Source organism: Terrapene carolina, unplaced genomic scaffold, assembly GCF_002925995.2.
Source record: "Terrapene carolina triunguis isolate 2854851 unplaced genomic scaffold, T_m_triunguis-2.0 Scaffold30, whole genome shotgun sequence".
Lineage (NCBI taxonomy): Eukaryota > Metazoa > Chordata > Testudines > Emydidae > Terrapene > Terrapene triunguis.
This window is the reverse complement of record NW_020664381.1, coordinates 3,494,359-3,518,708: the sequence shown is the minus strand read 5'-3', so window position 1 is coordinate 3,518,708 and position 24,350 is coordinate 3,494,359. Positions and strand designations below refer to the sequence as shown.

Below are 24,350 nucleotides of genomic sequence, written 5' to 3'. Positions count from 1 at the left end.
GGGCCATTATATATATAGAAACTATGTATAAAATATATGGATATGTAGCAGGTATATTTCTATAACCAGACATTTGTAATTGTGGCATATTATAAAAGTATAGGTTTTAAAAAGTATTTAAAATTAGTTTTGCTGCTGCTAGTAACTAGATTGACAGTATTTCTTTATCACTGCTAATAAACTCCTACTTTGAATATTTGTTTAAACTAAAAACAGCAGCAGAAGCAACAACAACAAGAGTTTATTACCAGATCAGCAGCATCAAGAGAGTCCTGCTCATCTTCTGTTGTATTACTAAGCTCAAATATGTTTGTACAAACCGGATCACTGTAAAGTAGAATTAAAAGCTTTACTACGCGAATAATGGAAAAACATGCTTACCACTTTCTAGACTTTAAAACACATATGAACGCTGGAAAATAGTAATTTTCCAAGAGAATTTAAGGCTTGAAAAGGCACGCTTAAAGAAGGTATTTTAAGCTCAGTAAACAGGGTATTGGCAACATAATTTCATTAAAAACTCCTTTTACCAATTTCAAATGATTTCTGCAGAATCTGCCAGCTAATTCATATATTATAATATGCATCCATCTCAGCTTCCTAACTTTAGATTTATAACTGAATTTAGAATGGCCGGCTAGAAGTTTTTCCACTGAAAAGCAGGTGGCAGTGGTTGAGACGGGAAGGGATATAAAATGTTCTGAATTCTCTATTTAGGAAAGAATTTAGTACATGTTTAACAAATTTCTCTCAGGTCAACTAAAGCATTTTAAGATTAAGGCCTTGTCATCAGTAGGACAAACGGTAACTTGCTTTGCTTGGAACATCTCCATGCTAGATGGTTTACAAGAACTAGTTTGTTGATCAGCCTTTGGATAAGGTCTTTAATTCTGGTCTAGATAAAACAGGAGAGCCTACAGGTTTTCTATAGAGTGAAAAATAATATAAACTCTGAAATTCACCAGATCAGGCAGACTGATTAAAAGAGTAGAGAATACTTGTGTGTGTGACAGACAGTAAAACTGACTTACCTCTAAATGGCTAATGAAACTATATTCAGGGTAGATGGTGTGTGGTGTGCAGGGATGAGCAGAAACCTTTGCTTGCAGCTAAAAGTTTTCTGATGGACAAGTTCTATAGAAAGACCTTTCTCAAATCTTGAATATTAATAAATGCTGATTAAATCAGAGTGCTAAAAATGTCTTTGCTAGACATATCAAGATGCTTCAAAGTTAGTTTGATAAAGAGTTTAGGAAATATTTAGAACTTGAAAGTTTCTAAAGGCTTCAGCTATTATTCATTGCAAAAAAATAAAGAGTCAGCCAAAATTGAGAGAAATTCAAGTGCTATCTCCAACCCAGGTCAATGAAATGTGTATACAATTATATTCAGACTGAAATATGACTTACTCAATGAACTTTAACAGCTGTTTAGTGATCTTCTTAGCAGATCGAGCAATAGCACTCCGAGGTTCATTGAAGGTGCTGGCATTACTTTCAATACATCTGACTTCCCACACCAATGCAGAGATCCTCCTTTAAGATTATAAAGGAAATTAACATTCTTTAATACTAAAAAAAAAAAAAGGAGTGTAGAAAAGAAAAATAACTCTGTAAATATCTGTCCCTATTAGGTCTATTATACTAAACTGGCAATCCTTTAGTATAGAACCCCAGCTTAATCTCACTTAAAACAATTCATATGGAAAACAGCATAAAATATTCAGGGTTAGCCAGAGAAGTGGCAGCTGTAGGGGGGAAGGGAGGGAGACCTCAATATTGATGCAAAAATGATATTAATAAAATATTTTAAGTAGTTACTGTGACGAAGTGGGGGGTTTTCTTGTTTTCTGTGGAATTTCAAGGGTTTGCATGAGGAGGGGGTGGGACTCAGTTTCCCTGGGTGTTACTGGTTTAACGAGGTGAGGGGAGAGGGAGTGTGTTTTGCAGAGGACCGGAGAGAGGACGTGGGGACCCAGCCGGTGGCCGGGAAGATGGATACCCCAGCGATCGGTGACCTGGTGACCCAGAGGCCCAGCTGAGGAGACGCAGCCGGTTCTGGCCAGTGGGAGGACAATGGGCTGCAGAGTGAGGACCCAGTGACCTAACCAGCCGGTTCCAGCCAGAGGACAGAAGCAGGAGAGGAGGCCCCGGTTTACGACCCTGTTTACCTGGAGAGAAGACAATGGACAGAGGCGGGGCCTGGGGCCGGGGATCTCGGATGCCCAGCGGCGAGCAGGGGGGCTCTGGGCTGGAGAGGGGAAGCAGGTAGAGCCCACCTGGATGCAGAGAGACTGGAATGTGCTGGGCTGAGGGAGGCCAGGCCTGAGGGTCAGAGAGTTTCCTGTGCTGTGTTCAACTCTCAATAAACCCTCCTGTTTCATGCTGGCTGAGCGTCACTCCGGTCTAGAGAACAGGGTTGCATCAACCCCTTCGGGGGTGGAGGCCCCAGGGGTCCAGAGCGAGTGGACTCCCTGAGGGGGTCCACGGCAGAGACAGACGTGCTAAGGCTCAGAGAGGTGCGGCTCCAGGAGGTGGAGGGGCCGGACCCCGAGAGAGAGTGGATCCCCGAGAAGGGCTGTCTCACTAAAAGGGGCACCCCCCCACGGACTGCACGGGGCCAAGAGTGGGCACGATCTGTGAGTCCGTGACAGTTACCAACTTGTTTACACCTCTACTGAATATTAAGGTATAGTTGCAAGAATGTTACAGCCAGGATGATTGAAAACATAATATACATGTTTAGCTAATTATGTTACAAAATGTTGAAGCTAATCAAAGAAATTCCAGAGGGTTTCTGCTTCCATCTCCCAAGGATAGGCAAACATCAAGTAAACAAACCATGTAAATATTTTTAGGAAGAAACCCGATTATGAACAGAAGACTGTATGGTTGGGTTATCAGAGAAATAAATCCAGAGGTAAAGTTGGCCTAAATTCCATCTCTTCCCTCCCCACCCACCCCCCAAAAACCCCCACTTTTCAAAGAAAAATCTGATTTTAAACCCACACAACAAATTCCAGAAATATCCTTATTGAAATTGATTTATTTTGTCTTCGTTCTTCAGACTTGGACAACATTTATGGGGGGAAAACGTTTTACACAAGACACTGCTTACTTCCAACTCATGTTTCCACTTAAAGTTGAAAACCTTTGTTGTATCTCAAATGCTTAAGATGGTAAAAGCTTCTTTTAATGTATTTTTCCAACTATTTTGTATCAAAATGCATGCCTTCATATAATAACTGCCTGATATCATTGCAGTATGAATAGTGAGATGTTTTATATACAAATATAGCAAGGACATTTGATATTAGACTAATTACTAATGCAAGAAGCTATTTAAGCATAGAATATTTAGATTAATGAGGAATTAATTGATTACTGACAGTGGACAAGCAAACCCTCACCCAACGCAAGAGACAAGAAAATCATTGTTAGAAAAATTGCCATGTAAAGTCAACAACTTAGGCTAAAGACTTTCTAAGAGTTATATAACTTTAAAAAACTGTTCTGAGAATGAAAGACTCTTATATTAAGAACAAGATTGTTTACACTATTTGACAACAGAATTTCATTTCCTGTCAAATAAAAGGAAAAAAAATCTCAGAAAATGGACTGAATAAAAAGAAAGTTAAAACTAATTAAGAATTTTCTGGATCTTTCCTGCCACAAGAAGAACAAAGGCAATAAAGAAATGTTGCATATTCATTAAGCAGACTGCATATTCAGGAGCTCAAACTACCACCTAAACCAAAGCCGAAGGCATGAAGCCAATGAAAAGAGAGAGAGCAACCAACCTGAATCTAAGCAAGCATGAATGAGGTGTTTTCTTATAATTTCACAAAAGGAAGAAAAAGGGTATCAGTTTCTAAAGTGAGCACTCTCACTCCCTGAGATGCTGCTTAAACAGCAAACACTCTATAACTCATCCTGGCCACCTCTACAAGAAAGAAGAAAAAGAGAGAAGACTCAACAAGAAACCAATCCCAGGAAACCATCCCAAGACTTCAACATGGATTGGTGAGAGGAAGTTAAAGCCACTACCAAGGGATTAGATTTAAAACTCCTGTAATGATTTGCTGGAATACTGAAATGCTGTTGTAATTTGAAATACTAATAGTTTCTCCTGTTAATCAAGTGATTAGACTATGTATTCATGAGAAGAGACAGGGGCTAAACATTGGTAAACAGAGAAAAGGGGGATTCTATTAGATTTTAGATTCTTAATATTGCTTAACTGGCCTGTCAGAAGACAGCTCTTTAAATGGCTTCTTCTAAGTAACTGATTTAAATGTTTTCTTGGGCTTCATAAGCTGTTTTTAAGATTGCTTACTTTATCAACTATAAATTGGCTGGTTATTTATTAATAACCAACAGGTCCACATTCCCTGAAACAAAATTATTTTGCCCATCTATAAACATTCTTTGTTATCTAAGGATATACTAAAGAATGGATTCACAATAATTTTGGGAAACAATATACTTTGGTCTTAACTTACCAAGAGGAAAGCACACTTCTCAGGTGTTCAATATTGGGGCATAATCTCTGTCAAAAGCTCTCCATAGAGAGACATACAGAAGAGATTGTAATGGAAATAACCACTATCATTTGTGTTCAGTCATTTGTGCTGTTTTCTTTTCCTTTCTTTAATAATGAAATAGCCCTGGTTAATAACTGATTACTTTGCTTGGGCTTAAATGTTTGCTTGCTATCCCCTAAACAATGTAGAAGAATCCCTGTGAGTCAATAGTGGAAGCCACACTAATGAGTTGGCAGTAAGAGAAACAGCAGGAGCTGGTCTCCCATTTCTTGTTTCTCTAAACTAAATGTTTTTAGTAATTCTGAAAACAAAATTACTTGGCGTCCAACAATTTATAAGTACCCCTTTCTACATCACACATTAATCTTTTTTTTTCTCCCACCCCTTCAATATTGAGATTCGTGTTATTGCTAGTTAAGCATTTGGGATTTAGCATATTCCTGGCCTAAGTGCATATTTTTCTGAGCACTCTCCTGACATACTGAAATACTTTCATATTTCCCACAACTATCAGACTACACAATCATACATTGAGTGGAACACTTTCATGAGTCAGTTAAGTTGAAAAAAAAATACAAATAAAGATAAAACTACATTAAAATTAATTTGTATATGAAGTTTGTGTCCACCAGGCTCCTACGAGTTAGTCCTCAAAACCAACTACTTCTGGGGTAATATCCACAATGGCAGGCTTTTTTCCAGCTATCCAAAATATTGATGGCTCAGAATAAGCATTCTGGCACCCCCAGGTTCTGAAATCTCACTTGCATAGACACTACTGCATTTGGCCTGAGTTCCTTTGGAGGTTCATAAAGCTTTCAAGCCCATATATTATTTTAAAACTTAATGAGACCCATCTGAAGAGGATAAAAACCCTATTACTTAATTGGTACTGTATATCATATCAAATTCTATTTTGAGCCACACAGACCTGATGCCTCTTTTGATATCAGAGTACTGAGAATGCAGCATACAGAAAACTTATGTATTTTGTTATCTTAGTCACCTCTAAAGAAAGAAGGAGCGCTATTCCAAAAGAGACCCCACACACACACAAAAAAAAACCAGCAGAAAAGAAAACGAATGAAAAATATTGTCAAAATATGACCTCTTTCCACATTGTCCTAAGACATAACTATCTCCAACTGGGTAATTCCCCACCTGCCTGTTAAGTTCAATTTTTGACTTTCCCCAATCTTTCATATTTCTATCCTCATCATCATCATGGCCTGAGAGGAAGGATTATTGAGTAAAGGTCCTTTGCAAGTTTGAAGAAACTGAGGACCCAAGTTATAAGCAAATGGAGGCGATGTGCTGCATGGCCATGTACAGGGCTTAATTTTAACACTTACTATTCCAAATCCTTATAGCTATTTATGAACCAAATTATAATAATTGGCAAATATATATTTACCACTTTATCCATAAATCTCAAAGCACTTCACAAAAGGTAAGTTTCATCCCCATTTTACAGATGAGGAAACTAAAATGCAGAGATAATAGGGGCCTGATTTGCAGAAGTGTTGGGCACGTACAACTCCCATTAAAGTCAATGGGTACTGCAGGCATTCAGCATCTCTGAAAACCAGGCCCCATGTATCATAACTAAAGCACTCTTAACATTGTCAAACACACCTACGCAACTTAGGTACCTAAGCCCCATTTTCAGAAGGGTTCAGAAGGATTTCAGAAGACATGAGACTCAGGCTCCTAAGTCACTTAAATGCCCAAGTCCCATTTTCAGAAATTTACCACAAATCTGTGACAAGCGTGGCACTTCAGAAATTCAGTTTATGTTACCTGACTGCTAGTCTTAAAAAACAGACATGCAGTTTTCATGTTCATTTATTCCAAAATAGCTCAACTAATTTTGTTTATAAATAATTTCAACCAATGTTTATAACTGTGATATCACTAGAAGAGAAAACAAGGAAATAGTATCTTTTTTTTTAATATTACAGTACTAATCACTTTTCAGATAATTATAAAATATTAGTATCTTTGCATTTATACAGTGCTATTCATTCTCACAGTGTTTACAAACAGAACATTTTCCCTTTTTGGTGCATTTTCCAAAAAATGTTTAGATCTTTGTAGGTCACTTAACTTGATGGAAACTTGGTGGAAACATAGTGAAGATAATGAAGTTTTCCTCCTTTCTACTGCTAAGGTAGACTAACCTGTAAAACCGGTTGATTAGTCTCATCCGAATAGTGCAAAGATCTGTTGGATAAGCTATCACTGTACAGTACTTTGGATATGTACTCAGATCAACTGGACCAGCAAAGGCTGCTGAAATGTCTGTCAAAAATAGTAATAATTCAGTTAGTTGAGCTAACAAATTCAAAGCCTGTATACATACGGATTTTCATACAAGCATTCATACTGTTATACTATAACCACTGTTAACAAAAACAGGTTATGTATAAACCTATGAACCGGAATACAGATTTGTGATAAAGGCCGTATACCAGGTTGCACACAACGACAGTACTTTAAAATCTTTAAAAAAGGATCAGCACTATGTCTCAGATACCGAATTATAAAAGTTTACTGCTATGAGAGCAAAGAACTGACTAATTTTCTGTGTTCTCACCAAGATTCAGAAGCTGATCAATGCCACTGATAATCCGTTCACATACTTCATCTCGAGATCTTTTCCCCCATTCTCCCTCTTGGGGTTTGTATAGTAGCTTCTCCATTTCTTCATAAGTTACAGAAACACTAGCTCCTAATTCCTCAGGTTGATCAACTATAGTTTTATAGTAAATGGGGAAGATGAGAAAAGAAAGAACAAACAAAAGAATAAATGAGAATTTAATAAACTATATGCTAGCCAGGTTTGACGCTATGTAAATTCTTGCCTAATCTCATAAAATGGGGGGTTTGATGTTTAGGAACACAAAATGTCTTTAACCTTTCTTTGTTGCAGATGAGTTTTCAGAATACTCTGCCATCTAATGTAGGAATGGCCAATTTTGTTTTTAATGCACAAAATTGTATATAAGTAGCTGTTAACATTGCTTGCATTTACAGACTGTCTGTTTAAATTTAGGCCTGATGTCCACTAGCAAAAGATGCACGTATTTTTGATTACACTACACCATACACCATTGATAGTCCTAGTGCAGCTGTACCATTTTTCTTCGCACAGTAAGGCTAATTGAGCGTATAAAGAACTCACAATATGCAGGGTAATACCACGTGTTCCATGGGATAATAGAAAAAGGATTAGTCAGACACATGGCTGCTGAGCACATCCACAACTACACTATAGAGGAATAAACAAAATTTCAGTGAGCTTGGAAAGGAAGCCAATTCCTAACTCAGGGGATTGGGAAGAAAATTCCCTTTGGGGTGGCTATTGCATGACTGCCCTCTTCAAGATTTCATGAACTTTCCCTCTGAAGCATCTAATACTTAAAAATGACAGTGGCTGGATTAGATGGACCACTGGTCTGATGACCATTAAAACTGATTTTGATTCTAGTAGTAACCTTAGATATACCTTAGTTATTTATTATAAGGTTTTGCTGACTGCACAGAGTACATATTTCATTATATTTGATTATCAACCTGAGTTGTGTGGCAGGAATCTTGGCACAAGCCAAGAAGTTTAGAATTTTTAAAATGTCAACCTTAATTAGTTCAACACACCTACAAGAAAGCAGGAAGAAAACAGGGCTCTGATGCAGAGCAATTAGCCACTGGAACAATTTACCACGGGTTATGGTGGATTTTCCATCACTGATCATTTTTAAATCAAAATTGGATGTTTTTCTAAAGGATATGCTCTAGGAACTATTTTGGGGAAGTTCAATGGCCTATGTTATGGAGGAGGTCAGACTAGATTACCACAATGGTCCCTTCTGGCCATGGAATCTATGAATTACAACAAAAGTTACAAAGGCTCCTTTGCAGAAAATTGACAACAGCCACAGGATTCTATGCTTCATGACTGGTTCCACTTGTGTCCCTATTTGTTTTTAAAATAGAATATACATTTTGATCTATAGGAGTACTTAAAAGTTTTGTGATCTACATACTTCAGCCATTTCCCTTCCCCACAAGTGATTTTGAGGAATGGGGGGGAGGGGGGAGAATTTATGGAAAAAGACATGGAATAGTCCAAAACTAGCCTAATATCCAGATTCGGAGATTTTAAAGTGAAAACAAATTTCCTCCTTCCACTTTCATCCTCTCAAAACCAGTTTTAATGGAAACTATCAGATCTTTAACTGTAATAGAATATCTATGCCATTATATCAATTCCACCCTTAAGATCATATGAAAAATGACAGTGTCCTACAATAATAAAATAAGACTATACTCAGGTACTATGGTAACAGGGACCATATAAGAAAATATCAAGACTAGTATTACCACTTGCATGAAACAAATGATTTTGGAGATAGACAAGAGGATGAGAGGCTTTTAATTCATTTTCACATACCATTATCAGGAATTGGCTCCATGTCCCATGGGCTAAGCTTTTCAATTTCACCGTTGTCCCATCTGTTTAAACAACAAGCAAATTAACAAAAAAGTTAAACTATGTTCATGTATAAGTGTTTCCCTGCAAACAAATGTAAGGAATTTTTCCTTTGATTTTAAGCATAACTAAATTTGCAATATAAATATATAGGAAGGAGGGAGCAAACCAAGCCCTCTTAGAGGCAAATCTACTGCAAACTTAGTTTGGTTTAAAAGCTTTAAATTACAACAGTGCTCCTACTCCAGGTAATGCTTAACTGATCTCCTACTATATCAATGAGAAGACAAAGAAAATGTCTCTCTAGGTTACAAACCAAGAACATTTCAAACAAAATATGTCAAAAGCACACACCAGTCTGAAGCTTATGTCAGAAAATTTCACAAGGTATTTAAAGTAAACAGAAGCGAGCACCCAGGAAATACTGGAAGGTTTGAAGGAAAATTTGCAACAGCTTTGCTGAATAGTTAAAATTCTGAATCAGCAAAGCCAACAGCAATCAGTTTACCTACTTTTAAAACATTTACATAGCACCATAAATTCACACAGCACTTTACAAACAGTTCATATACGCGCTGCTACAAAGAGTTTACACTCTAAATAAGACACAACAAACAAGATCAAGGTACTAGTACACAAAAAGGACAGTGCAAATATTCCTGTCAATGGAGGAGGATTGTTTTAAGAAATGGAAGTACAGAGGGATTTGGAGGAAGGCAGACCAAGAAATGGGGTGTTTGGTAGAGCACAAAGACTGTTGCGGTCATGGGAGCAGCATGCTAATAGCACAAAGTAAAAGGAAAAGAAGAAATAAAGTGATAGGATTGGAGGCAAACAGGGAGAAGACGGAAGCAGTAGTTAGTCTGGTTCACATCGAATAGTATATTCACTTAATTGAATATGAGAGATTAATTTAAATTCCTGCAGACTGTATAGTTTTTTTTATGCCTTGATTAGCAATGTAATAGCTAACAATGTTGATTTTAAATTACCATAGTTAGGTGTTGTAACCAACACCCATTTAGCTGAACACGGCAATCTACAATTCTCAGAATTATTTTAAGCTGTCTGCAGACTTAAGCAGACATCACTGTTCAGTTTGCACTCCGTTTGTTTGAAGGTTTACTTTGCAACCATAGAAGCTATAGACTTCTTAGGGCTTGCTTACTCAGTTTTTGTACCAATTTAATTATATTGGTTTAGAAACCCCTAGTATGGATGCAATTATACCAATACTTAAGTACATTTATCAGTATAACTTATTTCAGTATAAGCTCTTTATATATTAGGGTTATATTGGTTTAAAAACCAATGCCAGTAAAACAATACACTTAAATTGGTACGAAAACTGTTTAGACCAGCCTTTGGGAAAAGCACTGTCTACTTATAGAACTTTCAACTGTTTTACATCTATGTGAATAATATGGAACTAACTTGTGATATTTATGAATACTATATGCTGGTTTGGTTATTGAGATGCTGTTTACTTTATGAATTATTTTTTTTTTTAAACTCAGAATTGTCTGGATTCAGGCATGAATGGGAAGAATGGCTCAACACAACTACCTATCAATGAACACTTATAATTTAAGGGACAATGCCAGAGCTACTGCCTTTGGTGACTGACTGTCCAGTCTACAAAATTGGATTTTACCAAGAATGACTGAGGCCCCGCAAACACAAGGGAACAAAGCTCATCAAGTGTTAAAAACATCTGGGGTGGGGGAATATCAGACAGACGCAGGAGCCAGTTGGGGCTGTCTGGAGAAGCCATGCCTGTCTAGGTCTGCATCATGGAATAGGAGGACTTCAGGTAAGATAGACATGCACGTAGATTGTTTTAATATCCTTTTTTCTCTAAAACTTTGCTCTGACTGCTAAAGAAACGAGACTTTTATTTTAATAAGGTTGTTTGGTCACAAGCTCCTGAAGGGAAGAATATCATATTCTCAAACCCAGGAACACCTGTTAATGACCTTTGATACAAAGGGTACTGTAACTAGCTCCTGGTCTAAGAATGGGGAAATTGCAAAATTCCACCCCAAACACAGGTAAAGACACAAAGCTTAACACCTGAGGGGGGCATACTCAGAGATCACAAATGGACAGAGGTGCAGCTCACCCTATAACTAATTTTTTTTAACTGATTTAGTTAAATGGATACAAAGTTAAGTTGGTATAAACCAGATGTAAACAGATTTTAAAAAGCGTCCACATGTAGGAGTTTGCATCAGTTTAAAACTGTCTTTAAAATCTATTTAATTAAACTGAAGCAACTTTCTTAGCTTCCCAGATGCCGAACACAAGACCCCATATCCAAAAAACCCCACTATTAACTTGCCAAGCTACCATGAGCTGGTCCAATTCATCCCATGGTGGTCTACAGAGGACAAGTATAGTCACACAGCAATTTCAGCCACTTTGATATTGCTGCATTTCTCCTCTGCTATTAGCCTTTTGTAAATAAGTGGTATTTCAAATGAAGAACTGGGGGTCGGGGGAAAGCAGGGTTTCAAAGGCCCATAAAGAAATATAGGTAATTGCAGATCTATGGAGCCGATGGATATCATGGACCCTGCATTCTGTGGTCTGGCATCTTTAATGGATTGAAGGGTACACTAACCACATGTCAAATTATGGTGCTGCTGTGAGGCCCCACTAATTATTTGTGCATTATACATCTGTTGATACTACTGGCTACTAATCTGGTGTTTAGTCAAAGCAAAAAAGTAGCTTGTGGGCAGAGCTGGGGACAGAACCACCATTTCTCTGAACATTTTGACCCATTATAACAGTGATTTAGCTGCATATACCTTACTGATAGCAGAAAGAACAGAAAGTTTAGAGGAGCTGAAACAGCATGCAAAGATGATTAAATAAAAAGACAGAACTGCTAACAGAGCAGGAAATTTCCTTTATGGATAGAAGCACAGGCTCCTTTTGAGTATAAGAAGTGACAGAAGATTTTTGTATGCAGCACATACATAACTGCATAGCTGATTAACATGCATGTAGCTGGGTAAAGCAGAGCTGCTCAAACCTTACCCTGTTGTAAGCTAGCACATACATTACAGATTTAACATGGTTGTAGTATGGAGGGGGAAGACAGAAATGAAGGCTGACAGCTGTAGAGTCTTCTCACATATGTTGCAAATGTCACTGAATGAGAGACCAAAAAGCAGCTCCATACACTAGTCCTTCCCAAGAACAAAAACTACTGCAATGATAAAGGAGGCTGACTAGCACATGACAAACATATTTTGGATTTTAAACTACACGGGAATCAATATTAAAATTAAATACTTTGAGATGTACTTTGCTTCCAAAAATATTTTTATTTCCATATCTGCCACTCAGTGGGTTTGCACACTACATACCATTTTACATATTAAAATTAAGTTTAAGAATATATATGAGCATATCTTAGTCAATTTTGTTCCAGAGCCAATATTTGAATATTAATACATATAAAGCTGGCAAGATCTGTACAGAATGAATACAGAAACTAAACATTTCCATGCCCCAGTACAAACCCACAAATATTTAAATCCAAAATAATTAATTTCCATTGTGTTAGTTTGGACTACTGAAGCTGTGTGGTTTTTGTTGTTGTTGTTTTTTAAAAGACATCTTCCTTGGCTGTTCCATGGAGAAGATTCAGTAACCCATAATTTGTAAGTTATTACAGAAAATAGGAGGTTCCTCTCTTTCACAAATATAGAATACAATTTGTGTTTAGCAAGTTACTATTCATGAAAAAGTTACTGCATTTTGGCAATACATTCACATAGTGCTTAAGAGACGGTTTGCTAACGGAGCTTTAGGTTTTCAACCAACAACATTTTGTGCATTCTTACACCTACAGCCCACCAATATAAGCCATGATTTATACTGTGTAAATAAACATTTTAAAAGCCTCTGTACTTACTTAACACTGTAACACTGAAAGTGACTATCTGGATACTGTGGCTGATATGGCTCTTGACCCAACACTGTTCCAAACCACCAAGCATCGTCAATAATGGATCGGAATCTATCAACTGTAAGAGAAAGAACCATTTCCCCACTCAGATACATATTCTGTTAACCAAAAGATTTTAATTACACTGGTCTACAATTTTTGAGAAGTCGTCTGCTTCAGAGATAAAATGTGCTATTTATTATGTATTTTGATGTGCTGAATTCAAATATGACAATTAAAACAACTGATTGGCTACTGTTTCTAAGATGTTTAAGTTTTTAAATTTTATGTCTATGTATATTGTGTAGATAGTAGAGTTTTAATCATAAATTGTAAACCTAGGTCTTTTCATGTGTTTATGGTTGCTTTACATGATATTTCACCTGTCCTGTTTATGTAACACTTTAAAAATCAGCCAAAGGGTTATATAAATAAAATTTATTATGAAACGAAAGGCAAAAAACTATTATGTACGTAGTTTAGTCCTATTCAGTGTCTACTTGGAGCTTCTTGGCTTGTCTCTTGTATTCATTAAATGGAGCATCTCTTGTCACTGTCCAGCAATAGTCTGCAAGCATTGATGGGCTCCATTTGCCCTGATAGCGTTTCTCCATTGTTGCAATGTCCTGGTGAAATCGCTCGCCGTGCTCGTCGCTCACTGCTCCGCAGTTCGGTGGAAAAAAATCTAGATGAGAGTGAAAAAAAATGTATCTTTAGTGACATGTTGCAACCAAGGCTTTTGTATGCCTTGAGGAGGTTTTCCACCAACAACCTGTAGTTGTCTGCCTTCTTGTTTCCGAGAAAATTTATTGCCACTAACTGGAAAGCTTTCCATGCCGTCTTTTTCTTGCCACGCAGTGCATGGTCAAATGTATCATCTCGAAGAAGTTCATGAATCTGAGGACCAACAAAGACACCTTCCTTTATCTTAGCTTCACTTAACCTTGGAAATTTTCCACGGAGGTACTTGAAAGCTGCTTGTGTTTTGTCAATGGCCTTGACAAAGTTCTTCAACAGACCCAGCTTGATGTGTAAGGGTGATAACAAAATCTTCCTTGATTCAACAAGTGGTGGATGCTGAACACTTTTCCTCCCAGGCTCCAATGACTGTCGGAGTGGCCAATCTTTCTTGATGTAGTGGGAATCTCTTGCACGACTATCCCATTCGCAGAGAAAATAGCAGTACTTTGTGTATCCAGTCTACAGACCAAGCAAGAGAGCAACAACCTTCAAGTCGCCACAAAGCTGCCACTGATGTTGGTCATAGTTTATGCATGTTGTTTCATGTTGTCATAGGTTTCCTTCATATGGACTGCATGACCAACTGGAATTGATGGCAAAACATTGCCATTATGCAGTAAAACAGCTTTAAGACTCGTCTTCGATGAATCAATGAACAGTCTCCACTCATCTGGATCGTGAACGATGTTGAGGGCTACCATCACACCATCGATGTTGTTGCAGGCTACAAGATCACCTTCCATGAAGAAGAATGGGACAAGATCCTTTTGACGGTCACGGAACATGGAAACCCTAACATCACCTGCCAGGAGATTCCACTGCTGTAGTCTGGAGCCCAACAGCTCTGCCTTACTCTTGGGTAGTTCACCTTGTGTTATGAGGTGTGGTTCAGAGGAGGAGGATGGGAGAAAATGTGGGTCCTGTGACATTGATGGTTCAGGACCAGAAGTTTCATCCTCTTCCTCTTCCTCGTCTGACTCAAGTGAGAATGATTCTGGTGCATCAGGAACCGGCAGTCCTTCTCCGTGGGGTACTGGGCATATAGCTGATGGAATGTTTGGATAATGCATAGTCCCCTTTTTCTTCTTTGACACACCTTTCCCAACTGGAGGCACCATGCAGAAGTAACAATTGCTGGTATCATCTGTTGGCTCTCTCCAAATCATTGGCACTGCAAAAGGCATAGATTTCCTTTTCCTGTTCAACCACTGGCCAAGATTTGTTGCACAAGTGTTGCAGCATATGTGTGGGGCCCACCTCTTGTCCTGATCTCCAATTTTGCAGCCAAAATAAAGGTGATAGGCTTTCTTAACCATAGTGGTTATACTGCGCTTTTGTGATGCAAAAGTCACTTCACCACAAACATAGCAGAAGTTATCTGCACTGTTCACACAAGTACGAGGCATCTCTGATCACTTTGGCTAAACAGAAATGTGTCCCTTTGCAAAATCAAACACTGACAAATAAGAGAGCACGACACTGTATGATTTCTAGAGCTGATACAGGGCAATTTGTTCAGCAGAGTGATGTAAGCTTCGTTATGATTGCATCATCCATGACTTCTAGGAATAACATGATGCAATTCATATCATGTATGACGCAATACCAGCTTCAGATTGCATCATTCATTGTTTTGCCTAAAAAGCAAGTACTGTCCAAACCCAGTCATAGATTTATTCATAGATCCAGTCAAAGATGTATTTTAGTCATATCTGGTTTAAATTGAGATCCCTTCCCTTTATAACTCACTTATCCTCCGCCATTCCCAAGTCAAGGGTCGTATATACTGGCCCAATAGCATATCTTGAAAACTAGAGCCAATCAACAATTTTAAGCATCCTTTTCGTTCTCAGTGACCCAGAATTAGTAAAGTTTGACTACATTTATTTCAGAAGCATTTTGGCTGTAGAGCAGTGTTATGTTTTGTGAGGATGGAATTACCGGGGAGGAAACTAATGAATAGACTCAGACTCTAAGGTTAGAAGGGACCATCATGATCATCTAGTCTGACCTCCAATAGTATATTTTGGTTTAAAAGTATAAATATCTACTTTAAAAAACAGACACTAGATAAAAGAAAAATAACCTACTACACAAAGTAATGTACATTATCATTCACAGTAAGCTCTAAAATCCAAACATATACTAGCATGCAAATAACAAGATGTTAATATGTTTCAGTGTAGAAAGCATGCACCACTAAAGGTGCTGAGTATTCTACAATATATAAAAACTTGTATGACTTCAACCACAATGGAGGCAAATGCCTGAAAAAACAGATAAGCCTTAACACTATGAATTGAAGACCAGACCCTGGTTCTAGCATACCAAAGAGTTTAGGAGGCAACGAACTCCATTTCATAGTCCAGGTCTCTCCATCAATGTCTAACTCCAGCATTCAGATGTTCAAATCTCTAGAAACTGTTTGCAAAAGGGTCTCAGCTGACCTCAAGTGCAACAGTGGAGCATTTGATGGTGGAGAGTTGTTGGAAGTCTCTGATAGTCAGGACACAAGCCACACAGAGCCTTTTAAATCAATGTCAACACAAACGAATTGTACATAACATTCTCAGAAGCTAGCCACAATGGAAAATTTTTGTATTCTAAAACTATATTGCCAGACACTTGGAAGGTGAAGACTTACAAGCTTGCCAATTCCTTTGTCGTGCTTCATCATAAAACTGACGCAATACAAGAAAGTCAATGACATCTGGCATATCATGGTATCTAGATAAAAAATAAAATTAGCTTTCATTTGTGTGTCATATTATATTATGCTATGTTGTGTAGAGGAAAAAACTAAGAAATGGGTCTTTAAAAATTTTTTTATCTAGCATACGCTTTCAGCAGAGAAACACATACTTGAGAGAAAACGATTTGTCTGAAAGTTTTCCAGTGGCATGGTCTATAAAGGCAAGCTTCAGGCAACACAGTGTAGGAGGACCAACTTCATATCGTATCCCAACAATTTTTACCAATTCTTGATCCTATAACAAACAAAAATGAAAGCAACAAATCCCATTAAGTTTCAGCCCTATGCTAGAGGCACAATCTCTAGTTTAGTTTTATTACATAAAATATCTGAATAGTTTTAGCCCTCAAAAAGCCAATATTGTTAAATACTGTATATGAGGTTTTATTGGGAGACAATCAAATCCTTACATAGAGTCTGTACCCTTTTTAAAGATCAAGATTTATGTTTTTATTTCAGTGAAGTCCAGGCCTCCCATGGGCAATTTTGAAGGTTTCTTTGATGACTGAAGAAAGCTTTCTTCCTCCTTTATGTTGGTAGGAAAACATTAATGGGAAGTTACCTAGCTAAGTCCTCACTAGTTATATTTATACAAAGAATTTAAAATGCTAATGTAAACTGTTAAACACACATTATCAGTATTGAACATGTAACAACTTCAATATATTCTTACCCTAAGGACCATTTTTCTCCATGGCTCCTTGTGGGGGTTCAGTTCATAAATATTATTTTTTCTGACTGCTTCAATATAAGCTTCATGACCTTGTCGAAAATATATTACCTGTAAAAATAAAAATCCACCAAATAATTATTTACTTGAAACACTAAAGTACATGTTTTTCTATATTTAGTGCCAGTTGCTATATTAACTTTTAGTTAATCTAAAATTTTATAGCACTTTTTGATAAAAGCTCTCACCTCATCTCCCATTTGGGGAACAAAAGGAGATTTTCGAAGTGCTGTGTCAGTTATCCAAACAGGAGGATGGTAGTCATATAACACATCTTCGTTTACTGGCTGTGTGGGAGTACTATTCTGCACATTCTGATAAACAGGATAGTTATACATTAGAAATTATGTTCTTGGTGCAGTGTCATGAAAACTTGTTATCCAAGAATTTCTTCTAAAGTCTACACAAAATTAATACCATGAAACAATAATAAATTAAGCTCTATACAAGACCTTAAGACCAAAAATCTCCTAAAGCCCACATTTTGGTACTCAAGTTTGGTATTCTGGTTCTTCCTATATTTGCAGTTCTTCCATTGTCATCATTAAGTAGGTCAACCACAAAGTATTCTACTCCCAATAAACTTGTAGGGCACAGTTCTCTCAGAGCTGCATGGTAGTTCTTAACGTGACTGTCAAAAGACTTGTCTAATTTTTGAAACTACTATTCTATTGTGCACTGTCTGGCAACTACATATTACTTTATTAAACAGAAAACCTTCAGACTATTTAAATGTATACCAAGTGTAGCTTAAAGCAAAGAAATTCCAAGTTATTATGTATCTGCCACTTCAAAACTAATATTCAGAATCAAAGGTGATTATATAATCAAAGTAATTCTTTGAGAAAAACAGACTTACGTATAGATCATCATACATTTTATATTGTATGACATCATACATTTGAAAGGCACTCTCTGTTTTACCACCAGTCCCCTGGCTACAAGAGTTGCAGAATTGCCTGAAGCGCTTAAAGATTCCAGTTCTCCACATTATTACAGAATGCTATTTTCCACCACTTTAGAATTTACCAAGGAATTCAGGGTAAAATTCCCCCTCTGTGCAGAGGGCCAGCACAAGGCCTATAAACCATTTAATACTTGTGCTGTTTTGAAGACTTAAGTTGTTTAAATGAATGATTATTTACATCCCTTTGGTGATAGGGCTGAGGTTCTAACCAGTTATTTTCTTTAATTTATTAAAAAAGTTCCTATCCCATATCAAGTATGGTGAACCATGTGATGTTTGACTAGGAGAATGTGACTTCACTTTGGATGCAGAATTTGCCCTGGTTATTCTAGGCCTGTTGAATTACTACAGTGCATTCTCTGTGAGGCATACCTTTAAAAGATTCAGAAAGTGAAGCTGGTGCAGAATGCAATCACCTGTCTATTAAGCAGTACAGTATGCAGACAGTCTTATCTGCCTTTAAACTCTCTGGAAACTTATTCGCAGCCAGTAAAGTGTTGGTTTTAAACAATAAAGCTTTAAATGGTTTGGGAGCTGGTTACCAAGGAAGACACATCTGCTCTCTAACGTAATACTACTACAACTGTAATCAGTGGAGATGTCAGAGTTGGAGTCCCCTCAATGTAAAATAAAGACATTTTGTAGAAGAATTAAATTCCAGAGTCACAGGTCTCCCAAACCCAGATTTCTGGCCTTCTAGGCATCCGACTTTTCAAATGGGCACTGAGAAACAGTGGCAAGCTTATAAGAGTGGATCAGCTGGATATGGAAAGGTTTGTGTTGAGGATATTAAATGGCAGTTCAATTAATTTGTTTTTAGATGTTTTTGTATCAAAAACTTTTAAAATTCAGAAAAGCACCAAAAGTATTCTAAAATCTAAACAAATAAAACCCTTAAATATGTGCATTCCTTGCTTTTGTATTCAAAGCTGCTATAAAAGTGGTAAAGGGTAAGAAAAACCATCTGTTTGGACCCCATAAGAGTGCGGAGGCTTTAGTTACCTGTTGTAAAGCAAAGTCCATAAAATGTAATTAGACAATGTAATGTTGCTGGGAGGGGGGAATTTTTGAAAAGGGGAAGGAGCCCAAGGTTAACTTTAAGACAACCATAGTTAGTAATATCACAAACACCTCTGCCTAATACGGAGGTAACGTATACAAACTCCATAAACTTCCAGGTACAAGAGATTTAAAACATAAAAAGAGATATCGATGAAGAATTAAGTGAATAGAAGGAATTAACAGTATAATACCTCTTCCTGCTTTTTCGGTTTCGGTTTTTTCCTTCTTTTTCTTCTCCTCTTTGGAGGAAAAGATTTCTCTGCTGATACTTCATCTTCTGAAGTACTACAATATCTGATAGCTTTGCGTCGAGATGTTCGTACAGGAGGCTTGAGATTTATCCCTGCATCAGCTATCCAGTCAGAATATCTACTTGAAGAGTCACTGTTCATGGGGAAAATAATGGAAACAAATGGAATTTAGATATTCAAACAGCTGACAATTAGTTAAGAATGTTAAATGAATTCTAACAATATTTGTAGATATAAAGTTCCCTTTCCACTGTCCAGTTCTTCAGTGGTTTTGGAGGTTGTCAGGAGGAGTAGAGGAAGGTTTAATTGCTGCGATACATTTCAAAAGAATTTCTAATTCCTTCACTTTGGCTAGCATTTTAACTTATGGCACTAATTCTTCAGTCACTAGCATGCAACTATGACATTTTTGTCCTTATAGAAATTCTGTACAACATTTAATGTGTTCCTTTACTGTATTTCAGAAGCAGGATTCCAATAAATAGGAGCATCCTGCCTACTCATAGGCAACAGAAGATACATACTTTCAGACATCTCTTATTTCATTGACCGTTTAAAAAACAAAACACTTTCCTTTTCTAAAAGACATGCTAACCATAGCTTATTATTGTTAGACAGGATTCCAACAAAAACAGCTGTAACTTGGCATGGACAGTCATCCCTGAGGATGAGAACAGTTTTGAAAAAATTATGTTTGATTTAACGAAGTTTGAGAATCAGAATATGCCACACTAAATATATGCAAATTTTTATTAAGCTTATAGGCACAGACTTTAAGATATGCAGTGCACATTGTGTGCAGCTAACTAAGTGCATACTTTTGAAGACAAGTCTGCTGTTATCAAACATTTATAATTGTTAAACTATGGATTTCACGACGGCTTAGAAATCAGGCCAATTTAGAAGAAGTTTGGATTAGTAGTAAAAAGAAACAGTTACTTACAGCAACTGCGGTTCTTCAAAATATGATGCAGCCGTGTATTCCAAGTCTCGTGCTCCGTGCACACTGGAGCACGAGACTTTTGCCTAGCAATACCCATAGGAGGGATGGTGCTCATGCCTGTAGCCCTTTCCTTGGCTATCTGAGGCAGCACCGCTCCGACCCCCCCCCCCCCATTCCTTTACACCGAAAGCCCAGGAAAAGACACCAATGCAGAGGGGATGGAGGGTGGGTAGTGGAATACAAGTCTGCCTCGCATCACAAAGAACCACAGTTACAGCAAGTAACTGTTTCTTCTTCGAGTAGATGCAGACATGTATTCCAAGTAGGTGACTAGGGAGTAGTACCTCCATCCAGAGGCAGGGCTCAGTCTACCTGAGCAAGGATCGCAGGACCACTCTTCCAACATTATTGTCCGCTCTGGAAGAAGTGGTGATCACACAATGATCCATAAATGTATGCACGGACGACCACGTGGCTGCCCTACAGATGTCCAATATGGACATGTCATTTGGGAATGCCACTGACATTGCCTGTCTCTGATCAAATGTCCCCATACCAGCTGAGGAGGCATAGCCGATGCTATCTCATATGCAGTCTTAATGCAATACATTAGCCATCTAGAGATGGTCTGCTCAGAGACAGCTTGTCCTTTCATACCGTCTGTACGTGATATAAACAGGTGAAGTGAAGCCCGAAATTGTTCAGTCCTGTTCAGATGGAAGGATAGACAGCATCTAATGTCAAGGATATGGAGGCGTTGTCACTCCATGGAAGAATGCAGCTTAGGGAAAAATACAGGCAAATACATCGCTTGGTTCAAATGAAACAGAGACCACCTTGGATACACACATTGGGAGTGGCTGAAGCGTAATTATGTCCCTGAAGAACTGAGTGTAAGGAGGCCCAGCCATTAGGGCCTGTAACTAACACACCCTCCTGACAGAGGTAATGGCTATCGAGAATGCAGTTTTCTGACACAGAACAGGCAGCAGACAGGAAGCAAGGGGCTCGAATGGAGGCCCCATTAGAGCCGCTAAAACAGTGTTCAGGTCCTACAAGGGATCCGGCTCTCGGACTGGAGGATGCAGGCGGAGGAGCCCTTTCAGAGATCGTGTCACCTTGGCACTGGAGAAAACCAATTTCCCTTGGGTAGGTGGATGAAACACTGATATTGCTGCTAAGTGCATTCTCAGACAATTGAGTGCTATGCCCAATTCCTGATGATGTAACAGGTACTCTAAGATGTCCTGGATGGAAGCCTCTGCTGGATGGGTCCCCATGGGCCAAGGACCATATGGAAAACCTCTTCCATTTTGCCAAGTAGGGTGTTCTAGTAGAAAGCTTCCTACTATTAAGTAGGACCTGTTGTACGGCCTCCCAGCAACACCCATCCTCCTCATTCAGCCATGCCATAAAGGTGCAATGAGCTGATCACTGAATGCAGTGTAGACGTAGTCCTTTGTGAGGAGGTTGGGAAGAAGAGGAAGCAGCATGGAAGGCTGAACTGACAGAGTGAGGAGATCTGAGAACCAGTGCTGCCTCAGTCACGCCAGGGCAATGAGGATGAGTCTGGCTCAATTCACCTTCAGCTTGGTGATGACCTGGGGAAGGACCGGGATAGGAAGGGATGCATACAGCAGAGTCGACTTCCAGCTGCAGTGGAAAGCATCAGAGAGAGAACCCAGGATGAGTCCCTCTCGAGAGCAGACTAGGCAACACTTTCTGTTTTCCCTCGTCACAAAGAGGTCAATTGTGGGAACGCCCCATGTTGCGAACATCAGCCAAAGGACTTCTGTCTTTAAGGACCGCTCATGGTTGGGAAGAAAACTCTGCTGAGATGATCGGCAAGACAGTTCTTGACCCCTGATACGTGAATAGCTATCTGGGTGATGTCTCTTCAATACAGAACTGCCACATGTTGATTGCCTCCAGGCAGAATGATCTGGAGTGAGCTCCCCCTTATCTGTTCATATAATACATTGTGGTGGTATTGTCCTTAAGTATGTGAACCACTAAATGCCTGATCTGGTCCTGGAAAGCATAACACGCATTGTGGATGGCCCGAAGCTCCAACACACTGATATGGAGTAAGGCCTCCTATTCTGATCACAGATCCTGCAACCGCAGCAAGTCCAGATGCGCTCCCCAACCCAGAAGGGACACGACGGTAACCAATGACTTCGTCAGAAGGCTGAGCAAAGGGGACCTCTTGCCCACATTGCTCTGGTGGGAATCTCCATGTAAGGACTGCAGGACTGACGGAGGAAGGCGAACCAACCTGCCTAGAGAATGTAGGGCAGGGCGGTAAACCATCCTGAGCCACATCTGGCAAGGTGGACTATGTGCGGACATGCGGCCCAACAGGCTCAGGCACACGCAGACTGTGGTGGACGGTTGTGACTGCAAACTGAGGCACAGCTAGTGAATTGTCTGAAAGCAGTTGGTCGGCAGGAACACCCTTGGCCTCATGGAATCTAACAGGGCCCCAATGAACTATTTGGGGAGTGGAAGTGGAGGTCAACTTCACGGTGTTTAGATTGAGACCCAAATGGTCGAGTAAGCATAGTGTGGTGTCGGTGTGGGCGAAAACCTCCTCTCTGGAGCTGCTTTCAGCAACCAGTCATCAAGGTAGGGGAAGATTTGGATTCTCTTCCTCCTGAGGTACGCCATGACCATTGCCATTCATTTGGTGAAAACCCAGGGGGCAGAAGAGAGCCCAGACAGGAGAACTGTGTACTGAAAGTGGCAGTCTCCTACCATTAAGCGAAGAGACTTCCTGTAACTCGGCAGAATGGCCACATGGAAGTAGGCATCTGCAAACTCCACAGCAGTGAACCAGTCATTCTGAGACAAAACAGGGAGGATAGCTGATAGAATGACCACACAGAACTTCATGTGCTTGATGAATTTGTTGAGTTCACGGAGGTCAAGGACAGGCCTCATCCCATCCTTGGATTTCGGTATCAGGAAATATTGGGAGTAAAACCCGCAACCATGGCATTCTCACAGAACCTCCTCCACCACTCCCAATGCTACCAGAGAGCTGACCTGCTTGAAGAGCAGCATCTCATGATAGGGGCCCTTAAAGAGGGATGGAGAGGGGGTGTGGGTGTGGAGACAAATTGGATGGCGAAACCTGATCTGACAGTGCGTAGGACACAGTGGTCAGACATTATCAAGACCCAGGCATTGTAAAAGCGGGACAGCCTGTCCCCAAAGGAACGGGTGGATGACAAGGGAGAAAACACAACAACTGCAACAGGACTCTAGACAACAAGTCAAAATGGGTGCTTAGCAGATGTCCAAGGAGGGTGTGCAGAGAGGCCAGGCCCCGAGCTCGAGTGCTTCCTCTTGTGAGACTTATCCCTCCTCCTGGGGTAGGCTCACGGTCTTGGGGGGAAGGGGTGCTGTGGCCTGTATGGCTGTTGTTGCTGCGCCCCGTAACGGTGTCTCTACGCAGGTGGCATATACACCCCCAGCGACCTTAGGGTAGCCCATGAAGCCTTAAAGGAATGCAGGGTTTCATCAGTCTTGGCCAAAAACAAGGTCTTATAATTGAACGGCAAGTCCTCAATAGCTTGCTGGACATACAGTGCAATTCCTGAGTTCTGGAGCCAGGAAGTCCTCCTCATAGTAATTTTCCAAGGCCATCGCCCTGACAAAGTGTCCATCACATGAAGGGCAGATTGCAATGACTTTTTACCACTAAGCAGCCCTCAGCAACAAAACAACCAAAATTCATCCTGGAAAGCTCCTTAAATTTGGCCATAGCCGACAAATTGAGGAAGTCATATTTGGCCAGCAGGACTTGCTGGCTTGCAATCCTCATCTGCAGTGATGATGAGATGTGTATCTTCCTGCCTAGAAGATCTAGGCACTCTGAGTTTCTGTCCTTGGAGGACGACTTG

The 24,350-nt window shown here is 39.3% G+C and overlaps 1 protein-coding gene across 1 annotated transcript in view; it reads right to left on the bottom strand.

Annotated features, from left to right (window-relative positions):
• Window positions 1-19,676, bottom strand: part of LOC112123431 (bromodomain and WD repeat-containing protein 1-like) — a 55,616-nt gene extending 35,940 nt beyond the window's left edge. Inside the window, exons 1-11 of the mRNA XM_026651049.2 lie at window positions 19,440-19,676; window positions 17,408-17,533; window positions 17,163-17,270; window positions 16,600-16,724; window positions 16,382-16,464; window positions 12,964-13,075; window positions 8,997-9,058; window positions 7,140-7,295; window positions 6,724-6,844; window positions 1,410-1,535; window positions 249-327 (exon numbers count right to left, since the gene is read on the bottom strand). Of these exons, the coding sequence (XP_026506834.1) occupies window positions 249-327; window positions 1,410-1,535; window positions 6,724-6,844; window positions 7,140-7,295; window positions 8,997-9,058; window positions 12,964-13,075; window positions 16,382-16,464; window positions 16,600-16,724; window positions 17,163-17,270; window positions 17,408-17,533; window positions 19,440-19,640 (1,299 nt within the window). The 5' untranslated portion in view covers window positions 19,641-19,676. The remainder of the gene's footprint in view (window positions 1-248; window positions 328-1,409; window positions 1,536-6,723; window positions 6,845-7,139; window positions 7,296-8,996; window positions 9,059-12,963; window positions 13,076-16,381; window positions 16,465-16,599; window positions 16,725-17,162; window positions 17,271-17,407; window positions 17,534-19,439) is intronic.
• Between the last annotated feature and the right edge of the window lie 4,674 nt (window positions 19,677-24,350).